Below are 20,717 nucleotides of genomic sequence, written 5' to 3'. Positions count from 1 at the left end.
TCAGCAACTCGACAAAAGTCAGGCCCAGGGAGAAGAAAAATAGAAGCCTGATCCTGTGGCCAACTGACTTCTCATCTTATTTGATCAAAAGAGCCATCTGTGGGTTGCAGTTGCAAAGAATGAAAGAGAAGACCCCAAAGGTGAGTGGCAAATAATGTTATTCCCCTTCTCCTGAAGATTCACTTGTTTGTTTTTAAACACATTTGAGAAACTGCTTAAAAAAAAACCCCAAAAAACCAAAAAAAACCCAGAACACCAAGTAACATAGAAATTCCTGTACAAGAGAACATTAGGGTTCTGCAGAAGTGTTACAGTTTATTCCTTTAAGGCATTTCATAAGAAACATTTTAACGACACGTAAACAATTTTATTCCTTTAAGATCATTTGTTACTTAGGTACCATATGATGCACGATTTCCACATTTGAGCAGAAACTGTCATTCAAGAGAAGACACAAGAACTTGTGTAAGCAATCAATGTCTCAGGATTGCAGTAATTAACTGCAACACATCTTTTAATAAGTATTTGCATTTTAGAGTTTTCAGCCTCTCCTCCAAACACTGAACCCTTTTCTGAAGAGGTGTTCGGGAAAGAGAAAAAGGAGGGCGAGAAGTTAAAAAATACAATAGGGCTTTTTCTGCATGCAAAGAAATTTTGTATATAATTCACTTCTAATTCTCTTAGAATGTTTCTTTCAGCCTCCTTTTTTATTATTTATTTAAAGGGGAAAAATATGCATACATTATTTAACTGATTTCTTTTAGTGTTTAATACAGTGTTTAAATTCTCTACTGAGTAATACAACAGCACAGGCAACAGGATTCTTTACATGTGAGAGAGAGATTTCATCATCATATTAATGCAGTCCTTCAATCCCATAAAGCTGCCAACTACAGTTACGAGTCTTCTGATTGAACACCTGCCATCAGGGACAGGATCAAGACCACTGTTTCATGTAGGCTACAAAGAAGTGATTACTTTTGGTCATTACCAACAGGTCTGTATTAAATTACATGATCTGGCAGTAAAAGCTTCTGCATTCAGTTACTAACTTGCTAAGCCACTCATAGTCTTCAAAGAGACTCAAACTCATACTGAAAGTGAATTAAATACAGTGTAATCACTAATACTGCATAATGTCTACTGAGAGATTAAAAGGCCTAACACAGATCAATTCCAGACAGGTAAAATAAACAGCTAGAACACCAAAAAGAAAACAAAAAACTTATTCCTTCCAAAAAGTAGTAAGCACTGCCATTTACAAATAGTAGTGTTTATGTTAAAATAGAGAAGGGTACCTAAAAAGAAATAGCCTTGGCAACCAAATCCAAACGGTATGAGTGTAAATCAAAGCAAAACAAGAATTACTACTCCAGAAACGTGCAAGATGTTTACCTTGTATCAATTACTATTTAAAACGGTGGGTAAAAGAGCTATTACAAAACTGAAGTGGGAAAAGGCTAAGAACTGCTATTCTGCATTAATATACAGTGTGTTTATGACAGCATTTTCCAATAGACAAGTGTTTTTACACCACTCCGATATTGTAAAAAGTATATTTCATGTGTACACTTAAAAAAAATCACATTGTTCAATCTGAGGCAAATTAGCCGTAATAAAGTCTAATTTTGCTTATGACAGATGTCAACCTTTAGATGTTAAACAACTATGCTAAAAATACAGCTTGCAAGCTGGAGCTGCACATGTTCAAACAGTTTCATAAACATTAAAAAAAAAATCCCAAACTATGATATGTGTTTATTTTCTGAAGTCAGTCTTCATAATTCTTGTCCCTACAGGACAAAAAGAAAAAAATTTTCCAGTTAAGACATACGCCTGTTTAAGTTCTACTCGAAGGAGGGGAAAAGTGTTCTGAATTTTTCAATAGACTTTTTTTCCCTTAGGGCTCAACTGTCACTTAAGCATCACAAGAACAAATTGAAATGTAAAACTGATTAGCTATACACAATGGAATTGGTCACAAAGGGATTTTAAAAAAAAAAGTTAAACTGTAAGATCCATTCTCCATATAGCTCACAGTATCCACACTGGAAGTTTCTCTAGAATTAGAATAAGTTCGCTAAAAATAAGGCTGAAGATTGAATTTCAGCACTATGAAACAGATGAGATGGGATTAAGAGGAGAACCCATTTGTGTAAGTACTTTATCCAGCCACTGGAGGGGCCCATGAAGATGAATTTCTATCCAGCACGGGGTGCTCGTGACATCTTGTCGGTGATATTCAGCTCCCCAGCCCTGTAAAAAGGAACAAAATGTTATCCATCAAGTTGAGAACATGCTTGTCTTTCAAAATAACTGCACTAACAAGAAGCAGCAAATCATGTTTTAAGATACTTATCTGAAGATAACTCACAGTCTAGCAACAGTTCTTATCTAAAGGAAAAAAACTGAGGTTGGGAAGGAAGAGCAGGGAGGCTGCACCGGGAAGCCTGAATCAAGTCTTGTCTGCTACGGACTTGGAGCGACTACAGGAGCTCCTTGTGGAGTGCACTGCTGCCTGAGAATGACTCCTGGCTATGGCCACATCTCCCTTCTGTTTCTCCCTCCTGCTCCCTATCCTCCACACTCTCAAACTGAGCAGTATTTATCATAACTGACAAAACAAACAAGACATCTTTTGGACAAGATGTAAAAAAACCCTGGAAGGTCCAAGTTTAGACTCCATGCTACATCCGAAATGGACAGCACCTTGATTAAACAGTGTTGAGAAAACAGTACTGTGAGAATAACAGCACAGTTTGACTTCATAAATTCAAATCATGTCTTTTTTCCATAACCAGCATTTTTAAAAAAATATTAATATCTTTGAAGGAGCTGCAATTTTTTCTGCAATCACTTATGCTCCTCTCTACTCACATTCTTTTGTAGTTCACTTTGTTCCTTCAAATTTAGAGCATGAGCTCAAATCTTCTTTAATAAAATTATAGCAACCACAATGATTAAATCCCCGTCCTGAACACTTAAGTAACTAAATACATAGCCAACATTCAATACAGCAACCTATGCTCTTCCTTTCCTGCATCGATCTCCCTCTCCCCAAATTAACCATTTTCAACACACTTATCATTGAGAAGAACTACATCAGGTCAGAATAGCTTTGCGACATTGTTACAGTGCTAATGTAATTACTGCTGAATACCCAAATCCACAATAAATTTAAATGCCCCCAAAATTTGTTTACCTTTACAAAACTCATTCGAATGGTGCACATTTTGGTGAGCTCATATACTGCTTCAAATCCATGGTTGACAGACTGAGCTAAAAGCTGAGCAAACTCCTGATTGTTAAAAATTTTCAGACTGCATCCACTAGGAATCTTGCATACAGTTGTCGGATGAAAGCCATGGTGGTAGTTGCAGTTCCTGCTCTGTACAAATATGCTGCTATCACTTAAACACTCAGCATAGACTTCCCCACCAACATAGTAGAGATGAACTCCTTGAAAACAAAGATAAAAATGTTTCAAATTACTTTTTTTTCCCCAAAAGTATAGTACTTAACACAACCCCCTTGAAATCAAAGGCAGCGAAGTAAATTTTCTGTTTGAGGAGCTTTTCAGAAAAGCTCTTTTGCCCACAACTATAACATATTTTCTCATTTCAAAATACAGTAACCTTCATTATACATCAGCCACTAGATGTCCTTCTCTCATCAATTACAGAATAGAATGAAAAAACTACTTCCACACGTCAACAGTTATTTCAAGCTATTTTCCTAGAGAACTTATGTGGATTTTAAAACTCCAGTTCTATAAAACTGGTAGCTTCTACCTATGGCAATTCCAACAGAAATAAAAGTGTCCTGGGAGAAGGGGCAGTGATAGACATGAATGAGAAAGTATATTCATAGTCTGCTCTGATTTTCAATGTATTTTATCAAGCAAAAGGAGAGGTAAGTCCAATTAGTTGCACAACTTAAATATCATCAGGCTTTACAGACCTTAAAAATCAACAAAGCCCCTAGATTTAATACATCTGCCTGGATTCAGCTATGTACGTAAGTGCTTCCCTCCCTTTATGTTCTGAAGCCTATACAACACTTACTGGCTGAGAATTAATATATAAAAGCTGCTAATCCTTTCAGCATCGAAACACAGCTTGTCACTGCTACTTTAGTTGAGATACTTGCCTGCCTTCTCCCAGATCTTCTCCCTTTCCCCCACCCACCACTGTTATATGGTTGGGATACAGTTCAGTTTAAGTCTTCCCTGCAACACCCTGAGAATCCACTGCAGACTAGCCCGTGGTTTGCCAGATGAGGCTGCAGCAAGTCAACAGATGCAAGTTAATCTTGCAGACAGCAGCAACTGTTGTGAGCATTGCTAGAGCCACTTGGGACTAAGGTAGGAGGAAGGTTACACAGAGGAACCATTGGCTTCATCAACTATAAGCAGCTATCAGAAAATCTGGGGGCGGAAAGAATGCATTTTCACAACACAATCCTATTCATTTAAAAAGGCAGAGACCACCACTTGCTAGCTAAGTTCTTTTGGGTAAAGACCTTCTGAGAGATCTCTCAAGAGGGGAGCTGGGTAACATAACAGTCTAAGAAGAACACAGATACTTCAAAAATAATCCAATGCACGATTAGAAGTCACTTATGCTTGCAATGCAACACTTCTACAGAAGAAAGCTTAGCAAATAGGATTGGGTAGTTTTAAGAAAGCAAAAAACCAAGACCTTCCAAACAAAAGCCATGAATAAATAGTATTTTATCCCAAAACAATCTTAATTGTTCTCAGAACTGCTACCATAAAGCAAAGTTTTAGTTCAATAATTAGTATTAGACATGTAGACATTTTAAAGCTCATTGCAGCCAATAATATTCTACAACATGATGTTGGACCCTTGTTACATTTCTGACCTTAGGCAAGGTCAGACACGCAAGATTTCTCTGCCAATACCATCGAAAGGGATAAGCCAAAACAAAAGAACCTGACAAACCACCTGCACCCAGGAAATTGGTTGTTCCCCCTTTATAACATTAAATTTTCTCGGACAACAGCATTGCAGAGCCCAGTTTCCAACAGATACTAATATAACTCGTGGTCTCCAGATTATCTGAAAAATGTTGCCGTATTTACAGTAGTTTCTAATTAAAAGACTGTTAAGGGACAGGATGGGTCTTGAAGATATGTTACAAGCGACAGTGACATCAAACAAAACTCAAGACCAACTGTACCAAACGATCTTAGGTGTTAAAAAGTCCTCTAGATATGTGCAATAGAAACAGGGTCCTCTTCTCAGGACTGACTTAGTTGAAAAAAAGGAGATATTCAGAAAAGGAGTACTACATTTTAAGATAATCCAAGCACATTCCATCAAAGATGAAAATCGTGCATCTATATGTGCTATCAGCCAAACAGTACGGGAAAACTAGAAGATCTTGCAAAACCTGCTGTCTCCAGGAATCCCTCCCACACACATACACACCCCATGGATTCACTCAGACAAAGGAGCCCTTGCAGTTTTGCATTAGCACTTCAAAGTCCTGCTGCCAACTCATGCAAGTATTTGAACATACTGTAGACAGCAGCATAATACCTTGCATGAACAACAAAATAAAAAAAAAAATCTTTGATATACTGTAAAGTGGTATGAAGAACTTGATTTAAGAAGCAGATATAACACAGAGTATCAGAAGTCCTGCAACCCATTTCTTGGTGCTGAAACACAAAATTCTACATACAGACTATCATTAACCGTAACAAACAAGCCCCTATGACAATATAGTTTGGTAAGGAAGAAGTTAATATTTATTCTTTTAAATTAGTGCCAAAGAAAAATGTATGCAATTCCTAGACTAATTAGAATCTAACTATGCCTAAGTAAGTTGTCTTCAGATACTGGAGAGGTAGATAATATATCACAGGTTACTTCTACTATTCTTATCTGAGACTAATAATTGCTGCAGTATACAGAAGTTGAAATAAAAACAAGGATTTGGCTTCTTAATCATGCGTAACACACCTAAACTTTACCTTTTCCAATATGTCGTCTAGTGTTCTCAATTGTTGAGTTGCGATTAACGTTTGAGAGCAAACCTAAGCAGAACCTGTTTTTATTATTGGAGGGATCTGTAAACCCATCGACTAAGACACTTGTAGAAGACGCATGGAAAGCCTCCCCAACACGATTATTTAATTCGTAATACACAATCGAACACCAGTGTTTGGGTTCTTCATAGGCAACAGGCTGAACATCTGAAAATAAGCAAAATGGAAATACCAGTTTACATAAATGTTAAAATATTAAATCTAAAACTGTAAAGCAGGCCTTCCAAAATATCAACAGATAACTAAAAGCTTAGTCAACAGTTATGATGGGCAAGAACAGTCCCGATTAAGATCTTAATGATTTTTACTTTCATGCATTTTAGCTAGTCCATTGATTTTATAATTATTTTCCTCTTTTAAGCCTGATACTAAACACAAAAAACCCTACACAAAAAACTATAGATGACTATGTGATCTCAGATGAAATATGATTCTTCTGTCCACTTTCAAAAAAATTGTTTTAATTGATATTTTGGGACTCAATGTTCAGAGCCTTTGTGCATATACAATTCGAACAGCAGGCAAAGGTAGCAGTAAAGAGTAATTCTGAGAAATGAAAAAAGTGCAACTTGTTGTAAGCCATACTAGGCACCTGAGGCTTTAAAAGCAAGAGATGCAAATAAGCAAGGCAAGTTTTACTTCTCAATTCTCTGTTACAGCCCCAGTTTGCCTTGGAGGACTGCTTCCACTTACCAACATGTTTACTGCGCCATTTGAAGTTATTTGTTCAATTTGGTCATGAGTTGTAAGAAGCCAAACTATGTTAATTTTACACCATACTATACAACTTACCTCTGGTAGATATATTTGGCATGATTTGAGGGATCATTGTATTGCTTGTGTCCATAGACTGAGAATTATCCTGCCCCATTTGATCATCAGGGGGCATATATGCAGGAGGTGGAGTATCAGCTACAAACATGAAAAAATAAGAATAAGCCAGAATAAACCTCAACAATTTAGAATATTTATTTATTCATTCTACAGTTGTAAACACACAAAAATACTCTTGAACAAAAAACGTTAAAACATTTGGACCCGTTTTCAAAGTAACCTGAAGACAACTCAGCCAGCTGTCTTTACAGTAACCTCCTTTAATAGTTGGATTCTTACCTATGGGACTAATAACAAGATTGGACAGTTGAGGAAAATGAAGAGATGGACTTTTTTCTTTTTGCCTTCTTTTTTCAACAACTGCACTCCTGCAGCTGGGCAAGATGACTCTAGTTCCCACTTTTTTTTTTTCCCCACACAAACATTAGCTTTCTTGCCTACGCTCTTCTCCGTGTTCAAAAAGAAATAGAAGAAATAACTGTATTTGCCGTAGCATAACAAAGGCCTAAACCAGTTATTTTTTTGCTGCTTCTGTAGGCTGAGTTCATTATAAAAGCGTGGATCTCTGCATTCTTCCACTCAGCACAGTGGTCACTGTACCAACACGCTATTATCCCGTTTCAGAAATTCCCTCCAGATACCATTAATGCATCCGTCCCAGTGATCGCAGTCCTTATCCAAGAGGGATACCCCACTAAATGGGCACTCTTTTTGCAGCACTGGGTAGCCAGAAAGAACAAAGATGAGGCCACTGAGCTACTGGAAAAAGAAGTTCCTTAATCTGTTAACTTCTTCGCTTTATAAACCACACCAATAACCACACAGCCTCAATAAGGCTTCTTTCCTTTGCCCCAATCAATTGTTGTTTTTTCCCTATTTTCACCCAAATTGGTTAAGTTCCTATCAAAAATTTGCTCTATTTTTTCCAGTTAAATACCACATTAAGTGTCTTTATTCAGAGAAAGACATCAATAAACTTCTTGCTCAGCCTCTTACATCTGCTTTCTTCTCATTGCTAGATATTGTTCCAAAGTATGTATCAGTTATTCTACACTGAAGCTGTGCAAAATAACTCACCACTATAGTATCCGTGACAAAAAACATTTGGAAAAATAAAGCTATAACAATTAACTCTGACCAGTGACAAAACTAGGAAGAAAACCCTCTAAAATGCAAATAGAAATGCAATTTATTGCGGGTATCACAAATTCCTGAGGTAATAAGTCACAACAGCATGTGACATTTCAATTATTTTTATTAAGTTGACATTTAGGCTGTACTTACCCGGTAGCTGAAACGGACTAGATGGCCCAGAGCTAGCTGGGGAGCTTGGGTAAGTGCTGCTGGCTGGAGAAGGTGGATAGGGACTGTTTGGCGAAATGGAAAATGGAGTGCTGTTGGGTTGCTGGAAAGAATCTGGAAATGTCGCGTTGTGTGGCATATGTGGTTCATTGTGGCTTAGGTTCCTGAACTGAACTAGTAGACTGTGCTGTGGATTGAATTCACTATGTCTAGGCACTAACACTGGAGGTAGAACTGAAAAAAAAAAAACGAACAAAAAGCAGGGAAACTTAGATTAAAAACTGAGATAGAAGGAGATACAAATAATAGGCTCATCGTGAAAATTTCAACAATAGCTGGAGTGGAAAGAAGAGTAGGGGATTTATCTGTCATGCCTTTGCCCCATCCTCTCTCCTTTTTTTTTTTTATATTACACTTCATGGAAGACTCAAACTTTACTCTCACAAAAATCAGAGCAGAAACACACTTATATTTCATGCAACTGGAAACAGACCTTTTTTTTAAAAAAACAGTCCACATGTAGCACATACCAAAGTACTGATTTAGAAGTGCAAAACTCGCTGTACATGTACATTATCAAATCAGTAAAAATGGAAATACAGTCTATATTACTATAGTCGGACTACATAGTTACATACAGTCCTTTTCACTGAAGACAAACAAAATCTATACTACAATATACAACTATTGCTAAGCTGGAGTTTTAACTTTTAAATTCAAGAGTGCTGGAGTCTGGAATTCAAGTGCTACAGTAGAGCACTTGAGCACTACAGCTGGTTGCAGTAGAGTTACAACCATTTTGTGGAAAAACGGAAGGAACTTTTCACTATACTTTCCAGAGCAACATAATTCATCTCTCCCACTCGTAACCACAATCCTCCTCACCTTCTCCCATCGCAACATGCCTTAACGGCAGACTTGCTACCTGACGCAAATTTGGTACGTACCTTGCTCTAACTGATCATCACTCTTGGTTCTGTTCAGCTCTGCTGCCTGCTAATGGGAAATCAAGTGGGGAACACCGCACCCGAGATTTTTTTTTTTTAAATCTCCTCAATTCATGTCAGTCACTGATGAAATATTAAGCCCCTGAAAGAAGGCTACCAACCTCCTTCCAAGGACTGAGGTCTTTAAACAAGTTTCTCAAAGAAACAGAAGTCTTTTGATTATTACTTTCCTATTTTCTTATAAATGAGGACTTTGCCACTAACTTTAAGGATAGCAAGCTTAAGAGATCTGTGGGAAAAGTGTGGTTTGCCACAAAGAAAAACAGCTAGTACAGAATGGACAACACACCTCCCCAAAACCCCACCAGAAAAGTACACTTTGAACATTCCTCTTCCAAACTCCCCCATACACCACATTAACTTGTATACAGTACTGGAGGAGGAGGAGAGAGTGAACAAGGGTGGTTCCTGGAGATTTTGTTCAGTTTTTAGACAGCCATGTTCGAACATACCTGGGCTCTCCACCCTCTTATAGTGGTACGGATTGATGCAGACTTCCTTCTGTTTAGATCCAAAAGGAAATTCACAAATATCCAATGGCTTCAGCTCGTGATGGCTTTGTAGATCAGGCCAACGCCAAACACGACAGTAAATTACATGGGGAAGGCCTTTTCTGTGAGAAACCTGAAGTCGTCCATCTAAAGAGCGGGGGATAGTAACACACTTGCTGGGCTGTCCTGGACTGCTCAAGGCTTTCTCCAGTTCTTCCATAGCACCTTTTTTCTTTTTCAGCTTTTTTACCAAAGCATCAACAGCTTTTTCTGCCCATTTTTCCTCTTCATCTCCTTGTTTCCAGCCCAACAGACGCTTTACAGCTGGGCTAGTAAAGGAGAACAAACTGGCCATTGACGTCATTTGACACAAGTCTTCAAAAGGTTTGTTGGGTTTTGTCTGTTGGGGTTTTTTTGTTTAATTGTTTTTTCAAATAAATGTCAGTGTATACCAAAAGCAGTTATTGCCACTGATGAGCTGTATTATTTCTTGGAGGCTGACAAATGAACATATAGATGTCAGTGATGAGGTCTTCACATCAAAAATAATGATCGATTCCTCCAATTTAGTTCTATTAAAAAGATAAGTTAACAAGTAATTAGTAAACAAGTAAAGAATGTGGTAAAACAAAAAGGCAGTTATTAAAAGAATGCCTGTTTCAACCCTAGCCATTGCACCTGATTTTGTTTCAAAACAAAATCCCAGAAGTACTAGGACCTTACCCCAAAGATAAATAAAGTAAAACATGATCAGAATCCCCAGTTCTTGCATTACTGATTAGTGGGAAAAAGGACAGTCAAGGGACCAAAAGGACAGCATGGTTTCTGTCAACAACATTCCTTAAATCCGTAAGTTTCCTTCAGAAGACAGGCTTGGGGAATATGCTTTAAAACTGGTATTATATCCCTGTCACAGTGCTTCACTAGAAGACTTAAACTTGCTATGAAGAAACAGGGAAGAGGCACAGTGGAACCAGCAGTTCCACAGCCAGTACTGCATAACAGTACTCAGCTTCTCAAATGGATCTTTATTTCCCGAAAAGGGAAAATACTAAAGCATCTACTTGTTCTTAAGCTCTAATTAGGTACCCCATGTTTTTTGAAGAGTATTAAAAAAATGAGGAAGAAACTGTGGATAACTGAAAGAAAAACAATTAAAAGAAAAACCCAGTAAGAACCTCAGACCAACCCCTCCCCAGCCATTTAGAAAGGTGGTCAACCTTTTCAGCCGAAGCTATTTTTATACTGCACTTCCTTGTATCTTTTAAGAAGAATATTTGAAGCACTGGATATTTTTAGCCTTTGGCAAAAAAAAAAAAATATTGTTTTCTTTTCCCCAGAAAAAGAGGGGGGGAAAAAGATATGGTGGAGTAAGTACTAGAAATGTGACCTTTACTACAAACTGCCTCACAGGAGAGGAGCAAACAACACTGTGCAACTCAAACTGCGCTCATGAATGGTGGTGTTTTCTACCACTCACCAGCTGTAATGCAAATCCTCCCCCCTCCAATTTAAGGAGTAACGATGACAAGAGGAAATGATGTGCTGTGGCAACGAACTGATAAGAACTTGTAAAATCCCTTGTGAATACTAAATAAGCAAGTATAGACAATGAGCAGCTGGCAAAAAGCAAGAGCAGAGCTAAGAGAAAGGATGTCAATAACAAAAGATGCTTCCTTTCTTGCTACAGAGACTGCCAAACAACATTGTCTCTCAACTTTTGATAAACCACGGTGAATTAGAACACCTAACATACCCCGAGATACCAAATCCGCACGAAAGGGGGGGGGCAAGATTTAAGTACCTCTGTGCTGCTTCTCTTAGATTGCTACCTTTAATCAAGGGGATCTTTTTTCTCCTCCCATCTTTGATTAACTAAAAGTCATCTGATAAGGCTTTTCTAAGTGTCTAGGCACATTTTCAAGCTCAGACACATGGATGGGTGCTTTCCTATAACAGAACCATGTATTAAGCATCATCAGCCAAACATACAGCAAACATCCCTAGACAAAGCATTTATAATGTCCCACATGTAAGCATCCTAGATTTTCTACTGGGGAGGTGGAAGGTGAGGAAAGTAGGGAACAGACCCAGGGACACTTGGCTACGATGAAGAGTGTAAGTTTAAAAACTTATAAACACCCTTTACAGGAAAAAGTCCATTTATTTCACACAGTAGTTTAATCCCATTGGTACTTCTTTGACTATTCAGCTTTGTTTCAATAATATGAAAAAAACAGGGAAAAGCAAAACAAACAGAAAAAACATTTGAAGATCTTTCTTCCTAAGCTTTCATAAAAAACAAAATGAACAAAAGAAATTAAAAGAACAAGAGTCTTCACTGCTTCAATAAGTACTTAGAAGAGGGTATTACAAAAAGAAAAGAAAAAAACCAATTACGTATCACCTTATTTCTTCAGAAATAAGGACATGTTTGCACTTTAAGTATAAACTTAATTCCCTAGAACTATTACACATGAGAACCTTTGCACCCTTCAAAGTAACAGGAAATACATAAAGGGAGATAAACTTGGCCAAGGACACAGACTAAATTTATTCTTTTACTGAGGATAAAAGTTTAGTGTTCTAAAAAGTAAAAGCTGTTTACAGTCACAATTAAATTACTTCCAAGCCTTGTGTACATTCAATAGCTGTAAGATATCAGCAGTTGCTCACACCCCTAAAAAAAGGAAATGAACCCACCTAGAATCTCAGACCAGCAAGAAGATAATTAAAAAGTTCTATTTCTGTTTCTCAGCTATGCTTTCAAAGAATCTTACGAATCAAGGCAGAACATACACTAGAAATTCCTAATAGTTAAGTCGAGCTTAGAAGAATTCTCAAGAAATGCCTCTTGGCTGTTGCCACTCTGATCTATTCCATTAGAGCTGTCCCATCTATATTATGCAATCAAGTTTACAAATCTACGATTCTATTCTCTGATCATGTATAATCTTTTTTTTTTTTTTAGCATTTCGAACACAGTAACATGCAGCAACTAGGAATGAAATTTTACTGGTTGTATATCATTTCAACATCATATACCCATAAGTATGCTCATGGAATAAACAAGCTAACTAAAAGCAAAGAAAGCTGGAACAGTTCTACGAAAATGATGCTTTGCAGTAACTAGTATTTATAGGGCAAGTGTCAAGAGAATTTTGATAAATTACTCTGTCCTATAAACTATGATTTTAGAAATAATCTGCTTGGAGTAAGTTACATAATTAGCTCTAAAAACTTTACAGTAGTCTGAATACCTATGAACAAAAGCAAAACCTAGTAGAACAAGTATTCCTGAAGCATCATAACAAATTTGATCAAAAGTTTCAACTTCTTAAAAAAAGTTTCCACATACATGCTTGTATAACCGCTGAAAAACGAGACTGTTGAAGTTCAAAACTTTAACAGCATTTACTGTAAATCCATTCTGGCCACCCATGAGGCTTTCAAGACTCTTCTGCTGAAGTATATTTCTACCTGTTCAAGAACAGCAAGGGCAAAAAAGAAACCCTGCAACAAACGGATAGGCTTTGAGAGGTACAAATGACACCAAATTTATCTCATTATAGGCCTTTCGGAAGTTCGTTCTGGAAGGCAAAAATACTGAAGGTTTACAGCTTTTGCTTTTTCTTAAGAAAACAAGGTAGTATTAAAAAGCTTCACAAATTATTTGTAGACTAAAAGCAGGAGGTTCAGGTGTTTATGTAGAAACTAAATACTTTCATGTAAAAACTGCAACTCCTGTAGGGTTTTAAAATTTCTGAATGAACGGCACAAACCGCATTTAGAACATTTACTTGCATTTGATGTAATTTCAGCATCTAATTTTTGAAAGATTTCTAAGTAATCGTGACATCTGCTAGGAACAGCTTCACAGATCATCTATATTTACAATCAATTTCTTCCAAGGCTTTAAAAGTGCATGTTATGAGCTGCAATTGCAGTACAACAGTGCATCACTGTAAGATCTGAGCACAGAAACAAATACTTTAAGAAAGTTGCATTTTCATTCATAGTGTTACACAAATTACTCATATTGTTGCACCTCTAGAGGCAGCTGGCAACACCTTTCACAGAGAAAAAAGCTTTCTTAGATTTCCTTAAGAGGCAGGAGGGTCTATTATGCAGTACCTTCTTTTATTAAATAACTTTTCAACCAAGCTACAAGAAAACATTGGCTGACAAACATGTTATTACATTTAAAAAAACCAGTTACAAACACTCTTTAAGGCATGAGTGTAATGCATTGCATGGGGTAGCATGAGGGGGCTTTTAATGGGTGAATATAAAAGGAAGTAATCGCTGTATCAGAATTAGACTTTGGGGCATGCATTATTTATGTCTAAAGTTCTTGTTAATGACTACAGCAAATGGAAGGAAACTAGTTGTGTGAACATGTCCATTGTTTGAACCCCTTCTTAATACCTCATCAAGCAAGCTAGACATAAACAAAGTTCATTAACAGCAGAACTTACAAATTACATTTCATTTGTGAAGATGGGAGAAATAGACTCTCTTTCATCTACCACCACAAATACTAAGCAACTCAACTACCTTTTGGTTCCTCTTCTGAGATTTTCTTAGCCTACTATATTAAACTGGCAAGTTTAGCAGATTAATTTGATTCGCTATCAAGGAATCTTCTTCTGGCTAAAAGGGCCTGAGCGGGACTCACAGCAGAACAGACTAATATAAAATTACATACGGTGTATTTATTTTAATGAGATGCACTTTTTACATCCTGCCATCAATTCCAAACTAATTTCCCACCTGCAAAATCTAAATTTAAAGCACCATTAACCAAGCAACCCGTCATCCCAAGCAGCATGGCAATGAATGACGCTTTTCACAAGCGTAAGAATAAAATAGGTAACAACTACATGGTCCTCATCCCTTCCTACTGCCAATACTAAGCTTGTATTGCAAATGTACAAACACTATGCTTTTCCTGCTTAATTTACTTGTTTGCAAATTAAGAAAGCTTCCTGTAACATCATACCCAATCTGAAACAAGGAACTTCACTGCTCATGATTAGAAGCTGCTTTGAGACTCAATTTCATAATATAAACAAACCACCACTTATAACTAGCTACACAATTGGTAGTTCATTAGAGCTGCTTCAGACTTGCAGTTAAAACTGTTCTTAGTCAGCTCTTGTGCCTAACTTTATTGCCCCTTCAAACTTAGAAATACTCAAATATTTTGACTCCACACACGTTAACACATTACGCATTCATACAGAAAGCTCAGAAACTCACAGTATATTATGCTATATTCAGTTATCAATATTTTCTTTTAAAACTACCTAAAACTACAACACCTCACACATCAATTTCACCTGGTTTTATTAAGGTCCTTCCTTCCTTATAAACTTCCTGACAGGAATTGTGCAGGATTGTGCATGGCTTTTATTATCGTTTTCCCAAGTCTACATCTCACATTGTAGCCTAGCACAGGGTCCCATGCAACAGCATTCATTATAGCCTTTTCTTGAGGACAAATATAGAAGAAACATTGGCTCCATAGTTTTTCCATGCACATCAAGGATAAAATAAATCCTAAAGTTACACAGTGGTTAAAGAATTTGGGCAATAAACTTGAAGGGCCTACATATTCCCTACCATTGCCATAGCCTTTCAACAAAAAAAATTTCTTTCAATTATCCTGTGCAACATCTTACTCAAAGAATATGGTCAATGCTTTAACTCATCTTTTTCTCCCCTCCTCCCCTTAAGGGTAAGTAAAGGAGATTTTATGAACGATATCAAAAAGGAACTTGTGGTATTTTCATCAGAACTGAGCTTGCATATCCAAATGCACATCCAGTTGACCAAAATCTATGATAAATGCTTTTATACTAGCACTAGATTTCTTTGCTGCAAACATGCCTTGTAAGGCAATATATTCTAACTAATAATACATGTAAACAAGAACAGAGAAGAATTGTCTAGTATCTTCAAAAGTTTTACTAACCATGACTGCTCTCCAAACAAAAAAATGTATTGACAACTTCAGACATGGCTTTCTTACACAATACTTGTTCTCTTCATTTCCACATCTGTACATCATCTAACGCAGCTTAAAAAAAACCTGAAGCATATAACACTGTCAGCTGAGAAGTATTTAACTAGCACTCTCTTAAAAGAAACATAATAAAAAAATCTCTGAGGCCAAGCACAAGCAGCAAGTAATGCATTGTACATGGAAGAACTGGTATCATAAAAGCCACATAGCTCAGACTGCAAAAGTGATGCTTCTGTTTTTTCTTGAAGTCTTCTCAAAAATCACTGTTAAAAAAAATAATACAAGTGATAATGATTTATATCACAGAAGAGGTCCAGTCAGAAAGAGTTCGCTAATAGAGCTCCACTGCATTTCAAAAGCACCCTCACTTCCAACTGATGCCAAGAAAACCTCAGAAAAAGTGTAACCAAAGATCATAAAGTTTTGAATTTGTTCTGCATCATGGCAAAACTTGAATTTAACTGTGATACAGGGGAGGGGAGAGGGAGGGAGAAGAAACTAAAACTTCCCAAGCCTAAAAAGTTAGTATCTATTTCTTAAGGCATTCACTTGGAACACAAAAATCCAACGCTCACATGGCCCTGTCTCCGCAACTACTCTAATTACTGAGCAATTAGCTTTTGTAGAAGTTCTGAAAAACTACAAATTCCATCTTAGAACCAAAATCTCTCTCCCTTAAGTGTTTTGTCAGAACCCTGCATTTTCTCACACTTCTATTTCAGCTAATTGGCACTTTCCAACAGAAGCATTATGCTGAAAAATGCCATCATCAACAGTAGTCAGCACATCTGAAAGTCAGCCCTGAAACTGCCTCATGTTTTTAAGGTTATTTAAGATCTACTCTAACCACAGCAGATAATTAAGAAATGTATGCTAACTTGCAGTTAAGATTGCATACAAAAGCATCACTAAATTTCACTAAACATGAAAACAAAAGCCTGTGCCTCTGCTGGTAGGTTGGTGGACATGGACAGGCAAGTGGGAGATTAGGAATGACCTCAGTACTACACCTGGAGGAAAAAAAAGGGAAAATAAAGGACATGTTATACTTTTCACAAACCCTAAAGTGTGTTAAAATATAAACAAGCTAGACAAAGCCTTCCAGAAATTTAGATGCTTATATGCAAGACCTTCATTAAAGAATAAGATCCTAAATATTGCCTCTAAAAATGTGAATTGGCAACAAAAAGTGTAACCCGAAAGCAGGGACTGAACAGACTTTCATAAAGCTCTAAAAGAGGGGAAGAAAAATAAAGATGTATATGTGTGTGTGTGTATACACTTCCACTCCAACTGAACTGCATTAAGACTGTGACAAGTTTACAAAAGCTACAGGATTTGGAGGGAACACTGACAATAGTAATTCAGCAAGCTTTTTTCCCCCTTCCACAGAATGAATGAATGGCAAAGTATTCTAAATTTGTCAGTTTGTGACATGCACTGACCCAGAATTCAGAGACACTACCTCATAGTTGGTGGATCAGTAGCAGCGATTCTGACAAAGATCCTCTGTCAAGGATGACAGTCCTGGCAGGCTCAACCTTGGTGGTAGGTCAGCAGGGATACAGACTTGGCAGGCGGCGTTCTGCACCTTGCCAACCCACACTGGTCAAGCACGCTGAAGTGCCAGCCAAACTTTTCTACGTGGTCACAGGAACACGGCTAAAAAAGCTTCCAGAAAACCATGCAGGAACTTGCGCTGCGACTAATGATAACTGCAGAAGTCTTAAATTACTGTTCAACTGGCTTTTAATGAGTTATCAACTTTAGCCATGAAATATCTAAAGTGTTGTCAGCTCACACGAGAGCAAGTCTTTTAATTCTGAGCACGAGCTGCTCTCCTTACCTGTTGCTACAAAAAAATCATCTAAAGATCTTTAAAGAAGAAATATTAACACATTAAAATTAATTTCAGCAAATCTATCAAGACTTTAGAAGAAACTTGCATTTTAATCAACATGAAAAATTTTACTGGCAGGGAAGGAAGAAATAAGGACTTGCATAGAATTGCCACAGCTGTATTTCTGCAGGTATATAATTCAGCCAAGAGCAACAAAAGAGTTTTTAGAGTTTTCTTTAGAGAACTATAAAGAAAATACAGAGGACATTTTTCTGAAATTAAAAGTGTCCTCTGGAATATTAAAGATCACAACATAGTTTGCAAAGACCATTCGAATAAACCCAAAAACATACACTACACTTAATAGAGCACGAGCACTCCATCTTGAGACACAGAATTTCTTCCAGCTCAGGTAATATTCCACCACCATGAAAACTCTGCACAGATCACCCACTCAAGGTGCAAGATTAAAAACCTGACTTCATAACAAGAATCAAGTAGTACAGGGTCCACAGTTACAGTTCCTTCAGGTTCCATCAGAGGTTAAAACTCCAAAACTCAAACAAGAAACACCCACCACAGCTGTATGCAGCATCACAGCAGCATGCCCTTTTGTTGTGATCTTTTGTCATCAAGAGAAAGAAATGCAGAGGAAGCCCCTCTCCCGCCTTTCCCATTTCTCATCCCCATCATGACTGTCCATCTTGGGCTTCCACTAGGAAAGTTTTCTTTAGAAAAAAAGAAAATTCCTCCCTCAAGTGTATTTTCTCCACATTTGAAAGGAAAAGAAAGGTTTGACAAAGGCAAGTACCCCAATAAGCACACGGTTTGTCGGGATTTTGTTTTGTTTTGCAAAAATAAGCGCCATTAAGCACTTAGCAGCAATTTCAAGGCCAAGTGAACACAATTTTAATATCAGAGGTAAGAGTAAACCACTATCAAACGGTAGGGATTAAGACATTAAATCCAACAGCACCCTACACAGACAGAGCACTCTCAAGAGTTACAACACACTAATTAAGAAACATCTTCAATTAAGTTATTTGCTGCTTCTATTAACTTCCACTACCACCAGTTGCCAACTTCAAAGTATTACAGCTTTTGATGAGCATGAGCACATGACTGCAATAGTGTGTTTGCACCTTCTTTTTCTTCCCTTCAATCAAATTCTGTGATTCCTGAGAATATCAGAAGGATATTCTGTGCAGAACCTCCATAACCCAGATTTGCAACAAACAATGCTTATTTCAGTTTTCAGTATTTTAAAGCCACCCATGGAAGGTAAATTATCTGAAATTAACAAAGGAATGCAAACCAGCAAGAGATTTCATCTAAAACCATCACACACTGACGATCTAATTTCCCATGACAAGACAAAACTTCCAGGCTGATGCAAATTTTGACAGTTATTCCTTGGAGATTTTGTTAAAGCAGAGAGCCCAAAGTAAAATCTCTAAATCCCTACGGATTCCACAACTATTATTGAACCTATTCAATAATATACTGAAACACCTACTCCTGAATCAGCTCTTCCCTACCTCATTTTACTGAGAAATACCTCCATTTAATTAGCTTAAAGTCACATCAGAAACTGCACAACTAGAACAGAGCACAGATCACTTGATTTCCAGTCTTGTGCTTTTAACCACAAGACCATATTTCCTCTATTAAGTTTACAACCCGCAGAAAGCAAAAATTGCCATTCTAAATCACTTCAGCGGTCCATCTGTTGTCAGGCAGCTGTCAGTACTGGATGCACGAAGACAGGCCAAGGTGGACAAGTGTGGGTGCCCTACCATCGCCTCCGCGGGAAAGCGCCTCTTCACCAGCGGGTCTGAAACGTGGTGGATTTGTTACTCTCCCCTTTCGTTTGGTCAGGCCTGACACCATTTAAAAGCGGAGTTCCTCGTCTTAAAAAAAAAAAAAGACACAAAAAACACCGAGCCTCTTATTAGCATTGCAACAGTTTGCTCCTACAGTTACGTGCACAGACTTATTTTTATCGGAACGAAGCGTGTTTTAACAGCCCAGCAGCGCGGTCCTGCGCTCCCCTTCCCCTCCCGGGGCTGCTCCTTCCCCCACACGCCGCTCACCGACCTCCTCCCCCTCCCACCGCCGCCCGCCCCCCCGGCAGCCCCCGGCCCGGCCCGGGACGACCCAAAGCCTGTCACCGCCGGGCCCGCGCGGCCGGGGGAGGCCTCGGCCCCGCTAAGTGTCCGAAAGGGCCCGTTCCACACACCCCCCGCCCCCGGGAACCCGAGCCGCTGCGCCCCGCCGCCGCTGAGGAGACGCCGCTCCCCCCGCCCTGCCGCCCCCCGCCCCCCCGGGCCGCCCCGACCCACCCGGCACGGAGCGAGGCGGCCTCCCCGCGGCGGCGGCACGGAGCGGGTCTCCGTCAGGCTGGAGGCGCCGGCTGGGCCGCGGCCGCCCGCTCGCAACAAAACTTTATTGGGAGCCCGCGGAGGGGACAGCGGCGCGGCGGCGCCGGCGGGGCCAGCGCCGGGACCCGGATGTGCGCGAGGGGCGGGGGGGGCGGGGGAGCGCGCGGGCGGGATCCTGCGCGCCGCGCATGCGCACCGCCGCCGGGAGGAAGCGGACGCGGCGGGAAGGGCCGGGCCGGGCCGGGCCGGGCCGCGCTGGGCGGGCTGAGGGGATGGTGCGGGAAGGGCCCAGCGGGAGTCAAACCCTGTACCCGCAAAAAAAAGCGAAATAAATAAAAAAGTGAATTGTTCGGGGTTTGTTGTCGAAAAAGTAATTTGCCCCAAGATGGAGGAATAAAAAACTTCCCTCAAGCTCAGCGGAGGCCCACCCTGACCCCCTCACGAGGGGCCTAATGGCGGCCGTGGGCGAAGGCCCCGCTGCCGTGTGCTGCCTTCCCGGCGGCTGACGCCGGCCTCGGCCCCTGCGCTTGGGGCTAGTTTTGCAGAACTGGTTGGGTTTTATCCGTAGTGCTGAGGGACAGCCGAGGTCCTTCAGATGGCTGCGTCGCGTAGTCAGTTCCTAAAACCACATGGTAAAGCGTCGAGGCGACGTTAGCAGTGTTAGGAAGGACCCTGGAAAGGACTGTATGGATGAGGATTGTCGTACTGTGTATAATGCCGGTATGGGACAAACTCCTACTTTCCTCACAATTGTCGTC

The 20,717-nt window shown here is 39.2% G+C and overlaps 1 protein-coding gene across 1 annotated transcript; it reads right to left on the bottom strand.

The window, feature by feature from the left end:
- Positions 1-289: 289 nt before the first annotated feature.
- SMAD5 (SMAD family member 5) lies at positions 290-20,079 on the bottom strand. The gene is made up of 8 exons (XM_075164636.1): positions 19,921-20,079; positions 19,375-19,488; positions 9,672-10,282; positions 8,195-8,446; positions 6,869-6,988; positions 6,002-6,223; positions 3,203-3,459; positions 290-2,256 (listed from the first exon to the last, which is right to left on the bottom strand). Exons 3-8 carry the CDS (start codon positions 10,072-10,074, stop codon positions 2,113-2,115), a joined length of 1,398 nt encoding a protein of 465 aa, XP_075020737.1. The 5' UTR covers positions 10,075-10,282; positions 19,375-19,488; positions 19,921-20,079; the 3' UTR covers positions 290-2,112.
- Between the last annotated feature and the right edge of the window lie 638 nt (positions 20,080-20,717).

Source organism: Calonectris borealis, chromosome 15 (genome assembly GCF_964195595.1).
Source record: "Calonectris borealis chromosome 15, bCalBor7.hap1.2, whole genome shotgun sequence".
In the NCBI taxonomy this organism is placed as follows: Eukaryota; Metazoa; Chordata; class Aves; order Procellariiformes; family Procellariidae; genus Calonectris; species Calonectris borealis.
The sequence above is the reverse complement of the archived record's forward strand: the minus strand, read 5'-3'. Positions and strand labels throughout refer to the sequence as shown.

What these genes read in the sequence shown, in the direction of transcription:
- SMAD5 (XM_075164636.1), bottom strand. Translation starts at nt 10,074, where the DNA reads ATGACGTCAATGGCCAGTTTGTTCTCCTTTACTAGCCCAGCTGTAAAG. An exon ending in GCCAAATATATCTACCAGAG is followed by an intron (nt 6,224 to 6,868) that starts GTAAGTTGTATA and finishes GCTTATTTTCAG; the next exon opens with ATGTTCAGCCTGTTGCCTAT. An exon ending in TAGACGACATATTGGAAAAG is followed by an intron (nt 3,460 to 6,001) that starts GTAAAGTTTAGG and finishes TTTGTTTTCAAG; the next exon opens with GAGTTCATCTCTACTATGTT.